Below are 16184 nucleotides of genomic sequence, written 5' to 3' on the forward strand. Positions count from 1 at the left end.
CTGTGGTTCTTCCACAGGCGCACCCCCTGACTGCCCAGCCTGGTGCCAGGCCTCAGGCCGCCGATGCACCGGCCCTTGAGGCTCTGGCAGGGGCCTGCTGGAATCCTCATCTCTGAAAGGATCGGGCAGATGCTGTTCCCACACAGAGAGACCGTCTGCCTGCTGAGCCAGCCTCCCCATGCAGTCAGCAAGACCCGGACGGGCTGGCCCACCACCCTGGGGACTCACTCCCCCGTGAAGGGGGCTGGGAACCCAAAGGACTAAGCCACTACAAATCCGGGCCTCCTGGCTGGACAGGTAAAAGCACAGACGCCCCTGACAGGGCGCACGCACACTCAGGCTTACACACTCGGGAGCACACCCCACACGCAGCCCAGGTGGCACCTGGAGAAGAGCCTTCAAGGAGGAGACCCTGGGCCCGGCCCCCAGGGGGTTTGTGGGCCAGCTCACAGTCCTGGCCCAGCCGAGGGACACCCCGCCCACCCCCAGGCCCCGGCCCCGCCCACCCCGCCCCCGGCCCCGCCCACCTGGCGTCCAGAGGCAGCTCCTTCTTCTCCTGGAAGTGGCCAATCTCCTTGCGCAGCAAGGCCATCCAGCTCTGCAGGTGAGCCAGGGCCTCAGCGGGCAGGACCCGCGTTCACCTGCCCTGCCCTCCCCACTCGGGCCGGTCTGCATCAACCCCCAAGGCCGGCTCTTCTGGTGCTGCGGCCCTCCGCCGGCCCACCCAGGGTTCCTCCTGAGACCGCCACCCTGAGTGCAAGGGCCTGCATGGGGGCCGTGCCTGTTCCTCGCCCCCAGCACCTTGCGCTCATCCTCAGAGGAGGCGGAGAAGAACCACGTGCGGTGCTTCTTGCTGATGTGGATGATCTTGAAGGGGAAGACGTTGTTGGACGTCGTCTCCTCAGCCGCCCGCATCACCCTGAGAGCAGTGCCAGTGGTCACCATCTGCTCCCCGCCCACAGGGACCGCCTGAGGACAGACCGGCCCCTGGACAGGCCTTGGCCCCCAGCACCACGTCCCCAGGAACATGGCCATCCTCCTCCCGCCCCCATGCCGGGGGCCTGGGTGCTGGCAGCAGAGGGAAGCATGTGGGCAAGGGTGCACAGTGAGAGACAGTGCCAATCCAGGAGGGCGTCCAGGAAGCAGTGGGGCAGGGCTCCGAGTCAAGGACATGCCACCCTCGCTGCGCCCCGCAGCGAGACTTTACTTGGATGCCTGGGGCCCCGCCTAACCCCTGGCCTGCCTGCTGGGGGACCCTCACAGGGCTCGGGTCAGCCTCAGCCCCACCCGTTCCCAGGCAGCGTGCCCCAGAGCACTTCAGAAAAGTGACCATGGCTGTTCCTGCAGCCGAGACGTGGGGTTCAGGGAACGATCACGTCTGCCCGGGGCATGCGGTCAGGCTGGGCACCCAGGCAGGTGCCATCAGGGGGCCTGGACCATACCCTGGGGCAAGGCGGCACCCCCACCAGGCTCCAGGCGGTATGTCTGGGGAAAACAAATGTCCCTCTAGCTCCTGTCATTACGGCACAGAGAGACAAACAGAAAGAAGAGCACTTGAGTTTCTGGCTATTTCCTGGCCAACCTGGCCGAGCCCCTTAACCTTCTGGAGTCTCAGCTACTTCATCTGTGAAACGGGGACAGCAACGTCATCCCTGATTATCATACAGAACTGTTGTGAGGACTAAATATCAGAATGTGTAAAAAATGTATTTAAAGTTGTATAAAAAAAGATTCATACCATAAAAAATATTCCAGGTGCAGGAAAAAAAATGTCCCTCTTCAGAGGACCCCAGAGCTCCACAGCCCCCGTGCCCACTGGCAGCCACAGGGCCCTGGAGCCTCCCCTGTCTTCCGCCTGCAGACCTGCCACTGGGCTGGAAGCCAGGATGTGCACAAAGGCCCAGAATCACTTCCCAAGGGTCCCCGTCCTGCCACTGACACCATGGGACCCGTGGGTTCCCCCAGGCAGACAAGGCTAGGTCCTCCTCAGGAGACCAGAATGTAGTGACCCCAAGGCCTGGGTGGTGTGACCCCAAGACCTAGAGCCAGGAATCACACCCTGCAACGCAGGTCTCCGAGGCTGAGGGCAGGCCCGCACACGCCAACACGCCCCATCCCATCCGGGCACCTGGTCCACGGCCCAGCGGACCATTAGTCACAAAGCCCCTGGGGGGCAGGCTCGTGGCTGATTAAAGCCCCAGCGCACAGCCTGGGCCAGCAGGCTGGGCTCCCGGCCAAAAGGAGGTGGCAGTGGGGGAGAGGGCGAGGCGTGGGGAAGAAGGAGGGCTTGAGGGAGACTCTGGAGAGTTCCAACCCTGGAGGAGGCCCTCGCCTCGCCCCAGGCCCTTGGCCAACCCTGAGGGCTGGCTTTCAGGAGAGGAGGGACTGGCAGAGGTGGGGCTGGTCCAAAGGGCTGGGGTCGCAAACAGGAAGGCCTGGGCCCACCTTAGTGGGAGCCGGCGGGAGCCGCTGGCCCCGGCAGCCGGCAGCACGGTCAGCAGGGCACTTACCGGTTGTAGCCGCTCAGCGAGAAGGCGCCCTGCGGCGAGGCGGATGTGCTGCTCTTGAAGTAGTAGATGCAGCGTTTGTGGATGACCACAAAGCGCAGGGGCCCTGCGGGCGGGGCGGGGCGGGTGAGCCTCAGTCCTGGGCAGGCCCCACTCTGGGGACCATGCCCAGAGGCCCAGGGTGGCTCCAGGCCAGAGTCTACACGGGCAGCAGGTCGATGGGCATGCAGGTCCCTCCGGGGGCAGGGGGAGATTCAGGGGACTGTGTGGCGCCTAGGAACAAGGACTAAAGCTGGCTCAAGGAAGGGCAGAGACAGGGCCAGCAGCCAGGGAAGCCAGAGCCACCTTGCTGGTGCTGCCCAGCTGCTGGGAGGTGGTGGAACGAGGGTGGGGGCAAAAAACCCCAGAGATGCTGCCAACAAGAGCGCCCCACCCCCATCGCCCAACATGGAGCTGACCCCAGGTAGTGATGGTGAGAGCCCCATCCCTGAGCAGCTCCTCCTAGGCCCGGGAGCAGCTCAGCTGCAGGCCCTCGTTGGAGCCTCCAGTTCAGAAGAGGAGAAGGGAGACACCGAACCAGTCAGCCTGGGGCACCTCAACCAGGCAGCACAGGGTCAGGGAGTCCCTGGCAGAGGGCAGAGCTCGAGCAACCCCATGGGACCTCACAGCTGGTCAGAGGGACAGACAAGGCCCTGATGCTCTTGGGCCTTCAGTGTCTCAAAGCCCGGCACCTCCCGGGCCTGGGGGCTCCCCCTCTCCCAGTCTGCTGTCCTAGGGACCAGAGCCCCGGTCTCATGAAGCTCTCCAGAGACCCAGCACCCAGATGGGTGTTGGCTTGGCACATGGGTTCACTTCGGACAGAGTGACTGATTCACTGAACACCAAACTGATACGGTGAGGGCACCATCCAGAAGCCAGACCTACCAGACCAACAAGGGCCCATAGCTCCTGGCCAGCTGGTCAGCATTGTGTGTCCGATGCCCTCCAGTCTCCCCCAGCTGCATCACCACAGACCCTCCCACAGCCCTGGGGGCTAAAAAGGACAAGTTCAGGGCACGGGAGTGCATGAGCAGAAACAGACGGGAAACTCCAGAGGGCCCATGGCAAGGAAGGAAGCAGAGGCTCAGGAAGGCGGGTTACCTGCCACAGAGGCCCAAGAAGGCTCAGCCCTATCCCCGGGGCCTCCCTTCATGCCCCCCACCCCCACACAGGAGACTCACATTTGAGTAGCTGCAGCTGGGTCCCGCCCTTCTTGTGCAGGTAGCCGGCCTTGGCCACACCCCCAGGCATGGTGAGCAAGTTCTGCGCACCGATGGCCTTCATAGGCACAGGCCAGTGCATCTCTTCGGCCGCCATGAAGCTACAATACAAAGGGAAGGGGACGTGTCTTAGCTGGGGATGGGAACACACTATTGCCGGCCGTGGCCACGACAACCGTGTATTGGCTTGGCTGGGATACACCCCGTCAGCCTGGGGCATCACTCAGGAAGGGACCACATAGTGCAGTCACTGGGGACAGGCTGCCTGCCTAGGGGTTAACACAGGACCCTCCATCCCAGGACCCCACTCCACAGCCTCTTCCTCCTGTTCCAGCCGCTCTCCCAGAAATCCGGCAGGCTCTTCCAGTCTCACACTTCCAGCCTGCGCCTGGAATGACTGCTATCCCTCCTCACATGGAGAACTCCTACTCGTCCCTCAAATCGAAGATTGAGATGCCCTCCTCTGTGAGGCACCTCAATGCCCAGTCACATTCCAGCCCACCCTCTACTCCTGGTCCCTCTGAACTGCAGCCCCGACCCTGTGCTGTTATCTCCAGTGCCTGGCCCCCTCCCACCTGCACCTGGTCCCTCCTGGGTCCACAGTGAAGCTGGAGGAGTCAGGGTCAGACCCAGAAGCCCAGTCTTACTGGAACTGCTGCCCCATCCTCAGACACACACACACACCCAGAGAAAACCACTGCTCTCGGCAAACCTGAGTGCTCCACCAAACGTTGGCTGCCTCCCGTCTGCCCGGACGCCTACTCCTCCCTGGGGCCCCGGCCTCGGCCTCTGCCCAGGTCCCGAGGGCTGCCCCTCCAGCTTCCCCTGCACACAAAGCCAGCCCTCGGTCCTGCGTCCCGCAGCAGCGGAGGCTATGACAAAAGCGCGCCACCCCCGTGCCCGCCCGGCCGGCACAGGACAGAGCACCGCGGGGGTAGGGAGAAGAGGGCCCCGCGCTGGTGCCTGCCCCAGGAGGTGCCGGCAGACAGACGGGCCCCCGCCCCGCCCGGAGCCCCTAGACCCGCGGGGGGCCGGCCCCCGCCCGCCAGCCCGCCTTTGTTCTCGCCGGAAGCGCCGGCTCGGTCCCGCTCGGTACTCACGATGTCCACGCGGCGGGCCCAGCTGGGATCGGGGGGGCAGCCTGCACCCGCTTCCCCTGTGCGCACCGACACGGCCCCGGGCCGCGCACCCCGGCGGCCGCCTCGGCCCCAGAGCCAGCCTCCCGGCGGGCCCAGGCCCACGGCCGCAGCCCGGCGCCCGCCATGCCGCCGCGCCCCCGGCCGGGCGCCCAGGCCGGCCGCCCCGCCCGGCCCCGCCCTCGCCCCGCCCGGCCCCGCCCGGCCCCGCCCTCGCCCCGCCCTCGCCCCGCCACAGTCCGGGTCGCTCCGCCCCCGACTCCTCCCCTCGCCCCGCCCCCAGCCCGGAGCTCGTCCGGGTATCCCCGCCCCCACCCGGACCGCCCCGCCCCCGGCTCCTCCCCTCGCGCGGCCCGCGGCAGGTGAGGCGCCGCCCCGCCCGGCCCTCCGTTTCTCCCCCGGCCGCCCCGAGCGAGGAGGTGCACTGGCGCGAGGAGGACGCCCGAGGGGGCCGCCCGGAGTCAGGAAGCCTCAGAGGTGAACGGGCAGCCGGCTTCACGGCCCCGCGGCTAGAAGGCCCTCGCCCCACCCGGCTCCGCGCGGCGGAGCCCTCGGGAAAATGCCTTTTTCTCCCCGGACCCCACCCTGAGGGGTTCTGGTCAGTCGGGGCGAGGGCCGCCCGGCCTCTCGGCTCAGGCGGGGCTGGTGGGCGAGAGTGCCCGCTCCGGGGAAGGCTGCGGCGCTGGTCTGACCCGGGATTCCCCGCAGGAGTCAGGGGTCTGGTCCTGGGCAACTCCCACCTCCTTGGAAGGCGGTGGGCACTCTCCCAGGAGACCCCCTAGGCTGGCAGAGGCCCTTGATGGCCTTCCCACCATTCTGCCTCCTCTACTGCCGATTAACATGCGCCACGGGCAGCAGAGGGCAGGTCTAGCTTCAGCCCTGCTCCCACCTGGCTGCCTGCCCCTAGTTACCGACTCCCATGTCAGGCCAGTGCAGCCAGCCCTGGCCTCTCCCAGCAGCCTCCCTTCACTCCGTGCCCATTCACAGTGCCCTTGCCAACGCCTCCCAACAGCATTCCCAGCCCCCCAGGCTGCCTCCACCCCAGCCCCCCTGCCTGTGCCCCTCTCCACCACCTCTGAGTGCCACCACTTCCTCTCCTCGCTTCCCTTTGGGCCTCCAGTCTCTTTCCTCCATCACCCTCCCCTCGGCACATTCTCTAACACACACCCAATGCCCATCGCTGCTCTGCTCACATCCCACCAGCCCTTCCGGATCCGGCCCCTGTGGACCTCTCTCATGGGCTCTCCTCCTGCCCCCCACCTCCCATGTGCCTGCACCAGCCAGGCCCAGGGCCGGCATTACTCAAATCCACCACGCTCCGACCTTCAGGCCTCTGTCCACTGGGTTTCCACTGCTTCCTCTTACAACTGAGCTAACTCAACCCTCAAGAGTTGGTCCAAACGGACACCAGTCCTTCATAAACTGCCAAAATCCAGAGGAAGGCACTCATTCTAAAAGGCCAGCATTACCTTGATACCAAAACCAAAGACCTCACAAGAAAACTACAGACCAATATCCCTTATGAGTGTAAAGTTCCTCACCGAAACACTAGCAAGGTGAATCCAGCACCACACACAATGAATTCTAGACCACGCCTAGTGGGATTTAACCTAGGAATGCAAGCTTGATTTAACAGTCAAAATTCAAAGAATGTAGAAAATTCCTTGGTGGTCCAGTTCTTAAGACAGCGCTTTCATTGCCAGGGCCTGGGTTCAACCCCTGGTGGGGGAATTAAGATCTCGAAAGCTGGTGTTGAGGCCAAAAAAACCCTCCAAAAGCAAAATTCAAAGCATGTAATACATTATATCACCCTGCTAATTTAACTTCTATGCAGAGTACATCATGTAAAATGCCAGGCTGGATGAAACACAAGCTGGAATCAAGATTGCTGGGAGAAATATCAATAACCTCAGATATGCAGATCACACCACCCTTAGGGCGGAAAGCAAAGAGCCTCTTGAGGAAGGTGAAAGAGCAGGGTGAAAAAGCCGGCTTAAAACTCAACACTCAAAAAACGAAGATCATGGCATCCGGTCCCATCACTTCATGGCAAATAGATGGGCAAACAATGGAAACAGTGAGAGATTTTATTTTCTTGGGCTCCAAAATCACTGCAGATGGTGACTGCAGCCATGAAATTAAAAGACACTTGCTCCTTGGAAGAAAAGCTATAACAAACCTACAGCGTATTAAAAAGCAGAGACATTACTTTGCCGATAAGCTCCTTCTAATCAAAGCTATGGTTTTTTCAGTAGTCATGTCTAGATGTGAGAGCTGGACCATTAAGAAGGCTGAGCGCCAAAAAATTGATGCTTTTAAATTGTGGTGTTGGAAGAGACTCTTGAGAGTTCCTTGGACTGCAAGGAGAGCAAACCAATCCATCCTAAAGGAAATCAGTCCTGAATATTCATTGGAAAGACTCATGCACAAGCTGAAACTCCAATACTTTGGCCACCTGATGCGAAGAATCGACTCATTGGAAAAGACTCTGATGGTGGGAAAGATTGAAGGCGGGAGAAGGGGACGACAGAGGATGAGGTGATTGGATGGCATCACCGACTTGATGGACATGTGTTGGAGCAGGCTCTGGGAGATGGTGAAGGACAGGGAAGCCTGGCATGTCCATGGGGTCTCAAAGAGTTGGACACGACTGAGCAACTGAACAACAACAATATATCAATCTGCTGCTGCTCCTGCTGCTGCTGCTGCTGCTGCTGAGTCGCTTCAGTAGTGTCCGACTCTGTGCGACTCCATAGATGGCAGCCCACCAGGCTCCCCCATCCCTGGGATTCTCCAGGCAAGAACACTGGAGTGGGTTGCCATTTCCTTCTCCAATGCATGAAAGTGAAAAGTGAAAGGGAAGTCGCTCAGTCGTGTCCGACTCTTCGTGACCCCATGGACTGCAGCCTACCAGGCTCCTCCATCCATGGGATTTTCCTGGCAAGAGGACTGGAGTGGGTTGCCATTGCCTTCTCTCATATATCTAATAAAGTACAAAAACCACACAACCGTCTCAACGTGCTGTGTTTAGTCGCTCAGTCATGTCTGACTCTTTGTGACCCCATGGACTGTAGCCCGCCAGGCTCTTCTGTCCATGGGGATTCTCCAGGCAAGAATACTGGAGCGGGTTCCCATGCCCTCCTCCAGGAGATCTTCCCAATGCAGGGATCAAACCCAGTTCTCCTGTACTACAGGCAGATTCTGAGCCACCAGGGAGGCCCAAGAATATTGGAGTGGGTAGCCTATCCCTTCTACAGGGGATCTTTGGGCCCAGGAATCGATCGGGGTCTCCTGCATTGCAGGCTCATTCTTTACCAGCTGAGCTACCAGGGAAGCTCCAACTGTCTCAATGGATGCAGAAAAAGCATTTAACAAAATCTGGCCATTCTCCAGGATAAGAACACTCAATAGGGATTTCCCTGGTGGTCCAGTGGCTAATCCTCTGCACTCTCAGTACAAGGAGTCAAGGTTAGATCCCTGGTCAGGGAACTAGATCCCACATGCCCCAACTGAGAGTTCGAAGGCCGCAAGGAAAGAAATCCCGCGTGCAGCAACAAACACTAAACATCCCGTGTGCCACACCTAACACCCGGCGCAGGCAACTTTTTTTTTTTTTTAAGAACATTCAACAAACTAGGAGTAGGAGGAAATTTCCTCAACCTGGTGAAGAACATCAATGAAAAACCCTGAGCTAACATCACGATCAGTGGTGAGTGACCGAAAGCTTCCTCTCCAGGGAGGAACAAGGGAAGGACATTTTTATTCACCATTGAGCCAGAGTTTTGTTCACCATTGAGCCAGAGTTTCCAGGAAGAAGAAATAAGAGTTTGCAGGAAGAAGAAATAAGAGCTATGTGGATTGGAAAAGAAAAAGCAAAACTGTTCAGAGATTAGGTGGTCAGGAAAAACCCCAGGGATCCACTAAAGAATGTTAGAAATAGTAAACAAGCTCAGCAAGGCGGCAGGACAGCAGATGGGCACACAAAACTCCGTCGTATTTCTCTCCACCAGCAACAATCCAAAAACAAGACAGGAGCTAGCTCAGCTTTCCCTTCTTCAGGGGTCCTCCCCGACCTAAGAGGGGGCACCCGGGCACAGAAGGGGCACCAGGCTGTCCCACGGGAGGAGCAAAATGCTGCTGCCCTGGGTGGTGGGGACTGCAGGTGGCCTGGAAGCCGCAGCAAGCGGACACGGAGCCCCCAGCCCACTCCAGCGCCTCCTCCCCCCGAGTCTGTAAGGAGACCTGGAATCTCTGTTGGGGCGGGGGCGCTGGAGGCAGAGCTGAGGACTGACGAGGCCCACCCCTCCTTCTGGCTCCGCACCTGGAGGGGAAGAAGCTGGGGCGGCCCCGCAGTCCCACCCTGGTGAGCTCGGCGGCCAGGCGGCACAGGCCTGGGAAGGGCTTGGTCTCACCTGGCCGAGGACCCCTCTGCTCCTGGTGTCCACCGGTTGGCCCGGCAGCAGGCCTGCCTGTGCTCCACCGTCACCTCCCCTGGGAGCATCCCTGCCTCAGCGACAGACACCCCCGTTCCGCTGCTCCCCTCCAGAGGGTGGACCGTGGCAGGGCCGGCTTGTCCTGAGGCCCCTGCATCCTCTGGGCCCCCGGCCCTGCCCCGCCACGCTGGGACCTGCCCAGGAGCCCAGCGCCAGGTAGCTCTCTGGTCTCTGCTCCGTGCTCACCCCCACCTTCTCTGAAAGCTGAGACTGGTCTGTGGGACCGAGGCCCGAGGCTGCAGCACTGGAGCAGAGCAGGCAGGTGAAAACCGCTCCTCCTCGCAAAGACGGCCCCACTGGGCTCCAGGAAGTGCAGGCTCTGTGGCTCCCCCTCCCCCTGGGGTGTGAGTCCCCAGGGCATGTGGCCATCCCCTGCAGAGGCCCACACACCCAGCCGCTGTCATGGACTGCACGCCCAGGCAAGATGCATGCGTGAGCCACGCGGCGCGGGCGAGAAGGTTCTGTGCGTGCTCTTCGGCCTGTGTGCACACACGTGTGCACCGTGTGAACCAGTGCATGAGAGCAGGGCTCGCTCGGCTCCCCTAACACCTGCAAACCTGCGGCCCTGGCTGTGGCGAGGGAGCCGGCGCCTCGTGCGACCGCGGCGCTAGCGGTTCCCGTCAGTGGTCACCGGCTGCCCAGCTGCGAGCGCCGCAGAGAGGGGAGGCCTGGGCTCCCAGGGTCCCAGGGGGGAAGAGACCGGGTCCCCAGGGTGGTCATTCGCACACTCACAACTACGCACACACTCACTCGCCACAGGCACACGTGCGTGCTTATACATGCATGCCTGAAGATGCACACTCACACACACCTACCTGTACATGCTCATACATGCCATGTCCACACATGCCCTCCAGTGCACACAGAGACTCGCTCAGCTGCTCACACTCACACATAGGCACACACTCATCCACACGTGTGCATGCTCACGTTCATTCTTACGTGTGTTCACCCTCACACACACCAGTTTGCACTCAAACATACTCACAGACACGCACCGACTCCCACGTGGTGTGCTCACACACACAGCCTCCAGGGGCTGAGAGGACCCTCCGTGGGGGACCCTGTGCCCTGGGCAAGGCAGCCTGGGTGCAGATGAGAGCCACCAGCACCTCCCCACAGCCCTGCACCCGTCCAGCGCCAGGCCTGACCGCTCCTTAAACCGCACAGCGCTGCTCCTCCCCCAGGTCACTGTGTGCCAGGCCCCCTGCTTCTCAGGGATCGCCCACGTCACCACCCCACCCCAGCACCCCCTGACGTGTGAACCAGCGTCGTGCCCACTGGTGAAGACAGCGAGGGTCAGAGGTGCTGAGTAACTCCCAAGCCACACGACCCTGCCGCCCCCACCCGGGCACACAGCAGGCGCTAGGTGGCGCCTGAGGGGCAGGGCCCAGCCCCTCTGGGTTCAGTCTCCCCTTTCAATTGCTCCTCCCCCTTCCTCTTCCCTGAATCTTTCTCCATAAAAGAATGGAAACCAAAAGAAAAAACCATCTTCCACGAAGGCCGGCGAGCAGCTGCGCCAGGGGAAGGGAGGAAGCACGACCCGGGGTGGGGTCCCTGAGACCCCGAGGCTCTTGAGCCCCCTGCCAGGCACTCCTGCACGGGGCATGGCGCTCCAGGACGGGAGTGGGGGGGCCGGCAGGCGACGGGGCTCACACGGCTCTGCATTCCTCCAGTCCAGGCACACTCACACACACCATCACACTCACAGCATGTGCACCCAGGACCCAGTGTCCACACCCCCCGGGCAGGGCACGATGTCCGCTGGAAGGCCCACGCTGACCCGGGGCCTTCTGCAGGCTGCCGGCCGAGCGGCGCAGGCCCTGGGCTCCCACCAGCTGTCCCGTCCACCCCTGGCCTTGCCTCTCCTCCTGGGGCTCGGGGCCAGGGTCCTGTGCATCCCGCCGCCGCCGCCCCAAGGAGGGTGGGTGCGGGCTCGCACGCGGGCCCCCCAGAGCAGCTCTACAGGTGCTGGGCCAGCACAAGCTCCCAAGTCCCCTGGGCCGGGGCCGCCCCACTGACCTGGTGGCGCTGAGCCAGCACATGGCTCTCTTCCTGCCTGCTGACGGCCTCGGGGCAGGTGTCCTGGGGTCCAGGAAGGCCATGCAGCTCAGGGGCCATGGGGTGGGGCTTCGGCCAGCATCCCCAGGCAGGTGAGGCGCCTGCTCGCGCCTGCTGACAGCCGCCCGCTGCCTGTGTCTGGGCCGTATGGCCGCTGGGGCTCCTCCCCGCCGAGGACTTCCTGCTGCCGGGGCCCTGGGCAGCCCCAGGTAGCCAGCACTTCCTGTGAGGCCCAGTGCTGCCTGGCCTGCTGGCTTTCAGCTGTGCCCACTGTGGGCAGGCCCCAGGATGAGGCCAGCTGTGACCACCCCCCGCCTCGGGGAGGAAGCCCCTTGGCAGGGTCCTGTCCCCACCCCAAGGCCACCTCTGCAGATTGGGCTTCTTCCCAGCCAATCGGGAGCCCCAAATTCCAGGGCATCAAGCCCGGCTTCCCTGGCCCCAAAGACAGCCGCACACAAAGTCACGACCTTCCCGGGGCACCCCACGGGCCAGAACACAGACTCTGCCATGCAGCTCCGCCTCCGGAGGCCACTGTGATACAGGGGCCCGCGCCTCTCACACCAGGAGACTCACGTGTCGAAGTGGCTGCCTCTCTGTCCTCTGACCCCAAGGGATGAAGAACGGATGGGATACCAGCCTTCCCTCCATGTTCCCCAGGCCTCTCTGCCCCTCCTACGCCCACGCCAGGCACAGCCTCTGTGACACAGCTGGGCTCACACACCCCAACGGGGCACACTCGCAGCTCCCCAGCAAACACCTGGCTTGCTAGAAAGCACTTACACCCCAAGTGGCCAAGCGTGCTCCATCACTGCCTGGCCCTTGCCCGGGTCCCACTCACAATGCAGCCCACCCACGCACCCCAGGCCTGCTCTGCCCCTCTAAGCTGGGCTCCCTCCCCCACCCAGGAAGCTGGGAGCGAGGAGTCCAGCCCAAGCTGCTGGGCACTGAGCCCCATGCCCACTGCCTCCCCTCCCCTCCCCTAAGCTCCAGTCTCAAGGTCCGTCCCCCGCCCCCACTCCCAGCACCAGCTGGGGGATGGAGCACTTTGGGGCCATGCGGCTGCAGGGTCTGAGGGGACCGGCGGGTCCTCAGACACTGCAGAGGCTCATCCTGTCCAGCCCAGCAGCTGTCCCAGGGCAAGCACCTACAGCCGGCCTGCCGGCACCTGGTCGCACACACATCTGGGTGTCCAGCTCGGGCCTCAGACACACACCCCCGCCCCGCCCCGCTGTCTCCTGGATGGGGAACTTGGGTCTGTGCATCGTCACTCTCCTCAGGGGGCACCCTGGCCTCCCCTGCCAGCGTCAGCCTCCGTGCCCGCCAGGGTCCGTGGGCAGACTGCGCCTACGGCAGACAGCTGACCACAGCCCAGGGGCAAGGGGTGGCAGGGAGGTTAAGGGGGGCCTCCTCCCGTCCACCCTCACAGCCTGCCCAGAGTGGGGAGGGGGCCCCAGCCAGCCTCTGTCCTGTGCAGGCAGAGGTGGGAGCAGGCAGAGGACCACACCTTCAGGAGCCGCGGGGTCTCCACGGAGGTCAGATCACCCTGGTCCCTTCCCCCACCCTATTGCCTCGCGGAGGCCGAGGCCAGGATTCCCAAGGCCCCCACTCCAGGCCTCCTGGTTTCTCCCAGTGACCTCCCACCTCTCCCCGCTCCAGGCCTCCCGGCTTCTCCCAGTGACCTCCCATCTTTCCCCACTCCAGGCCTCCCAGTTTCTACCAGTTTCTCCCAGTGACGTCCCATCTCCCCAGGCAGCAATTCATCCTTGCAGCAAATAACGGTGCTTTTATTTGGTGGCTCAGCTGGTGAAGAATCCGCCAGCAATGCGGGAGACCTGGGTTCGATCCCTGGGTTGGGAAGATCCCTGGAGAAGGGAATGGCTAGAACTCCAGTATTCTGGCCTGGAGAATTCCGTGGACTGTATGGTCCATGGGGTCGCAAAGAGTTAGACACGACTGAGGGACTTTCACTTCATTTCACTTCATGTTCCTGAAACAGGGCGTTCAGAGCCCCTCCTCCAGTAGCAGGAACCGCCCCCACCCCGCCCCACTAGACTCAGAATAACCATCATCCAAGCAGTAAGATGGGTGGGGCTGGGTTCCCAACTCTGGGAAGCTCTGGTTCCCACCCCACCTTCCCCAAGTTGCAGCTCTTCCCCCAGCCTCCCAGGGTGGCTGCCTCTAAATTCCAGGCTTGGGGACCACCCACCGAGCCAGACACTTACCAGGGTGGGTGGGACTAGCCAGCTGCTGGGCAGGGGCCGGGCGTCAGCCTGCGAAAGAGAGCCTTGCAGGCTCCAGGGTCCTCGGCCTGCTCTGGAGCGAGGCACAGGCCGACGCAGCACCACCCCTGCCGCAGGCCTTGAAGCCTGTCCCACCCTGGTGGTCACAGCCCACTCACCCGCGCTGACCACAGGGATGCGGGGCCTGACAGAGCAGGGCGCTGCCCGAGCCGACGGCCAGGGAACAGAGGTGTGGGGACTGGAACCACAGCCCTGGCAACCTCGGTCTCCCAGGGCCCCTGTGCCCAGCCTGGTGCCCGCCTGCCACCTTTGTGCCAAGGAGAGCCTGCAGGCTCAGGGAGGGCCCTGTGCCCAGGGCAGGGTGACTGGCACCTCCACTGGTGAAAACCTCAAGCTCTCAAAATAAGATGCTTTGCATCAGTCCCTGCGAAGGGCTCGGGGCCACCCACAGCCAGCCTAGGGCCCTACCTACTTGGTCCCCACCCTCCAGGACCACGGCCCCCGAGCCCTTCCCCTCCTCTCTGAGCCCATTCTTCTCTCCGCCTGGCACTATAATCTGCCTTCCGGTGCAGGGATGCGAGGAGTCCCGGGAACTCGGGCCAGGGTGCCACCCAGCTGGGCAGAGGGAGTGGGTGGTGTAGGGGCAGGGTCACCCCGTGTCATGGGCTGAATGGGGGCCTCCAGAGACATATGTCCAAGTCTTAGTCCCTGGGAACTGTGATTGACCTTAACTGGGGAAGGATCTTCGCATACGTGACTAAGGATCTCACCCTGGTTTAGCCAGACGGGCCCTAAATGAAACAGCAAGTGTCCTTATAACAGACGAGAGAGGAAGAACTCGAGGAAGAAGTCAGGTTTGTGTCACCAGAGGCAGAGAGTGGAAAGAGAGGGAACTGGAGGAAGGCGGCCAAAAGGCTCAAACTTCCGGTCGTAAGATCAATAAATCCTAGGGAAGCGATGGACGGCAGGGTGGCCTGCCAACACTGCCGTGCGATACACAGGAAAGCTGGAAAGAGAACACATCCTGCGAGTTCTCATCACAAGAAAACGCTTGTTTCTTCCGTTTCTTTTCACTGTAGCGGTATAAGAAGACAGATGCTGGCTGGATCTACTGTGGCAATCCTCTCACAATATATGCGAGTCATCCCTCACGCTGTGCCTTCGAGGGAGAGAGAGAGAGAAGACAGAGGAGGGACAGGCAGAGGCTGGGGCGGTGTGTCCATAAACCAAGGGAGCCCAGGCCCGTAGGCAGCCCCCAGGAAGCTGGAAGACAGAGAAGGAAGCAAGGATTCGCCCTGGAGCCCCGCGAGGGAGCGGGGTGCTGCTGACACCTTGACTTTGGAGTCTGGCCTCCAGGACCCTGAGAACACATTTCTGTGTTTCTCAGCCCCCAGTCCGTTAGGGTGGCCGTGAGAAACTATCTCACACGGGGACAAGCTGAGGTCCTTTCCTACATGAAGTAAGTCACAGTTGGCTAGAAGCCCAGGGCGTGCCCTGCAGAGTGAGGCTGGCTCTCTGAGGGGCCCCTGGGCATGAGGCCAGACGGGGTACATCTGAGCGGCCTCCCTGGACGTCCATGGCCTCCTGCGGTCCTGGCTCACCACCTCCCATGCCCGTCGTGCACCAGCTCAGAGGCCAGACCCGGCCCACACTCCCCAGATCTGCGGGGCCCACCTCCCGGCCAGCCCCTCCTTGGCTCTGCCTAGCCATCCCCACCGCGGAGCAGAGGTCAGGCTGGCCCCTGGCTGAGCGGGCGGATTCTGGCCCCTGCTCGCTGCCCTGGGCCCTCAGCTGTGGGCCTGTCACAAGGACCACCGCGCCCCATTCTCAGACTGCAATCTCCTCCGCTGGAAACCATTTCCTCTCCGAAAGGCCCCCACACCTTTGAGAGAGGGAACTTCTAGAACGTCAGCCCCTTCTCTGCAGTCTCCAAGTCAGTGGCCCAGCCTTGCGCATCAGGGTGTCACACGTGTGGCCCCAGCATTCCCCATGGGCCTGGGTCCCCCTCCATGCCCCACGCCCAGTGCCTGGCCCACCAAAGGGACCGAGGGGCCGAAGAATGCACGGTCAGGTGGGCTCACTGTTGGGTCTACACATGCGGCCACACCCCCACGTGGTTATGCCAGCGCACACTGGGGCGGTCCCCCAGGGCCAGAGCGAGGGACTATGCTGACCCCCAGTGAGAACTGAGGCCCAGTGGCTGCCGCAAAGCCCTGTGGCCCCAGGACCTCTGCCTGGCAAGTGAGCCGTTGGCCAGCACTGGGTGAGCCCTGGGGTCTGCTCACTGCAAAACAGAGACCAGGCCAGCACCCCCAGAAGGCCATACTTGCCGGGGTTTAAGAGGCCCCCCAGGGCTTGTTAGGGCTGCCCAGGGTGGGGTTGCGAGGCAGTCCAGCCGTTGCTGTGGGCGGGGACAGAGGGAATTGGGGAAGTGCAGAAAGGCTGGCATGCACAGCTGCCCACACGGAGCCGGGGCTTCCGAGGGCGG

The 16184-nt window shown here is 62.4% G+C and overlaps 1 protein-coding gene across 3 annotated transcripts in view; it reads right to left on the bottom strand.

Moving 5' to 3' along the window:
• The window catches only part of SH3BP2 (SH3 domain binding protein 2), a 35518-nt gene that overhangs the window by 6312 nt on the left and 13022 nt on the right, over positions 1-16184 (bottom strand). For 2 of the 3 annotated variants that reach the window (XM_052641850.1, XM_052641851.1), the window contains exons 2-5: positions 3728-3867; positions 2511-2613; positions 802-919; positions 528-598 (exon numbers count right to left, since the gene is read on the bottom strand). In XM_052641850.1, the coding sequence (XP_052497810.1) occupies positions 528-598; positions 802-919; positions 2511-2613; positions 3728-3863 (428 nt within the window). In that variant the 5' untranslated portion in view covers positions 3864-3867. Of the gene's footprint in view, positions 1-527; positions 599-801; positions 920-2510; positions 2614-3727; positions 3868-11417; positions 11508-16184 lie in introns of those variants that run through there. The other variant, XM_052641849.1, reaches the window with a different exon arrangement.

Source organism: Budorcas taxicolor, chromosome 6 (assembly GCF_023091745.1).
Source record: "Budorcas taxicolor isolate Tak-1 chromosome 6, Takin1.1, whole genome shotgun sequence".
In the NCBI taxonomy this organism is placed as follows: Eukaryota; Metazoa; Chordata; class Mammalia; order Artiodactyla; family Bovidae; genus Budorcas; species Budorcas taxicolor.